The sequence below is a fragment of the Seriola lalandi genome, unplaced genomic scaffold, assembly GCF_002814215.2.
Source record: "Seriola lalandi dorsalis isolate HSWRI2012SDOR001 ecotype SW California unplaced genomic scaffold, Sedor1 jcf7180002002038, whole genome shotgun sequence".
Classification (NCBI taxonomy): Eukaryota; Metazoa; Chordata; class Actinopteri; order Carangiformes; family Carangidae; genus Seriola; species Seriola lalandi.
This window is the reverse complement of record NW_019472694.1, coordinates 1-1707: the sequence shown is the minus strand read 5'-3', so window position 1 is coordinate 1707 and position 1707 is coordinate 1. Positions and strand designations below refer to the sequence as shown.

At 42.2% G+C, this 1707-nt stretch overlaps 1 protein-coding gene across 1 annotated transcript; it reads right to left on the bottom strand.

Moving 5' to 3' along the window:
• Window positions 1-147: 147 nt before the first annotated feature.
• LOC147820086 (bifunctional heparan sulfate N-deacetylase/N-sulfotransferase 1-like) lies at window positions 148-1405 on the bottom strand (the record flags this gene model as incomplete). The annotated part of the gene is made up of 4 exons (XM_087176846.1): window positions 148-250; window positions 640-749; window positions 950-1120; window positions 1231-1405. Coding segments are annotated over 4 exons (559 nt in total), but the record flags the coding sequence as incomplete, so codon positions are not given.
• Between the last annotated feature and the right edge of the window lie 302 nt (window positions 1406-1707).

The following is a 1707-nucleotide window of genomic DNA, read 5'->3' as shown; positions in this document are numbered from 1 at the left end:
GTATTCCCTGAGGAACCCCTGGGACTGAAAGAGAGAAAGAGGTAAGATGAAATCAGAAAAAATATATATAATCAAAAGAAAAGCAAAGAAACAACATACAATTAAAATATCAAAAGATAGTAACATTTATCTTGCAATGGATCATACCTCAGCGTCCATGTCAGGGTACCTGCGCCCTTTACTCTTTCCCAAACACTTTGTCTTCCCACCCTCCAGCAGCTGACACCAGAAACCTTTCTTAGGATCGAACCTGTACATAAACAAGAATAAATTATATATATGGTGATGAATTACCACCCTCCTGCAGTTCGTTCACAAGACAATTTAAGAGAGAGACTTGCAGCAAATTACTTATTCAAAGAACAAAAACAGGAGCAACAAATAATTTATGCCAGGTAAATAGGGTAAAGCTGTAGATGTCTGCCTTGTCTGATCTGCTGCACACATGAAACTCAACTTGCTTGGAACAGGTTTCGTTGTATAGCCATGTAAAAAAAAGTGTCAAGCATCTACCAGCTCCAAACAACAGCTAACAAAACCTGTGATGTCTATAAATAAATCTGTACATTCATTTGTAAATGTGGCAGCTGAAGAAGTGATACATACTGCGAATGATTTAAAGTGTAGGAGGACACTCACGCTAGGATCTTGTGGTAGTTGATGATATTGGCGAGGCTTAAAAACTTCTGGATTTTATCCATGACTGAGGCGGGCTCAGTCTTCAGCATCTGTCCATCTAAGACTAACAACTGCGTGAGACACAAACAGTAGCACATATCAGAACAGGAACAAGTTGTGTATGTAAAACCTGTGAAACAACTTCAATCTATTATCACAATAACTATACAAACTGAAAAAATATTCCTGGTTCAAAATGACAAAATTTCTATTTAGTACTACAACTCCTGTGCCCCAAACTTTGCTATGTCCGTAAAAACACACACTGTACCTGGCTGGAGTGGTAGTAGTTGAGCCAGCGCTCCAGGTGAATGGCGTACCAGCCTGGCACCAGACAGCGATTCTGGAGGACCCGTAGTTTGACTGGAGCGTCGTGGCCTGCGGTGATGACGTCATGGAAGGAGTACTTCAACGCTACTGGATCATCGTGGGCTCTTTGGTGCTGTGGGCAGACAGAGATGTGAGGAGACAAAATCAATTCTTACTTATATGAATCGACTTTTATTTAAAAAGGTGCAAGACTAACAGGGGAGTTAACACAAGGCACTTTACCTGGTACCAAGAGTAAGCTCTGTCTGCTGGGTTGATGAGGATGGTGATGATCTTGGCTTTGGGCAGGAGAGCTGCAGCCCTCTGAGCAGCCACCTCAGAGTCAAAGTAGTTGGCACTCTTCTCAAAGTAGTAGTCTGAACTAGTGTTGGAGGGCAGAGGGAAGTACTCCATATACCTAACACACACAGCAAACACAAACATACAAAAGTGTTACAAGCAGCCACAGTTGATCCGGTCCAATTTGCTCTCTGCAGATAAGGATAATTTCTCTGTTCTCTGTGTGGGTGATCAGCCATGTGCAACAGCTTGGCACCACACATATAAAACACATCTAGCAACACCGTACTATGTTAATATTTGGGCAGCCCACTCACAGAACTGTCCCGCCTGCCAAGTAATTTTTTGTGTTGGACTCTCTTCAGGTGCTGTGATGCGCAAAGTTTGTCACTGATGCAGGTTTCAAATCAATTAAACCTA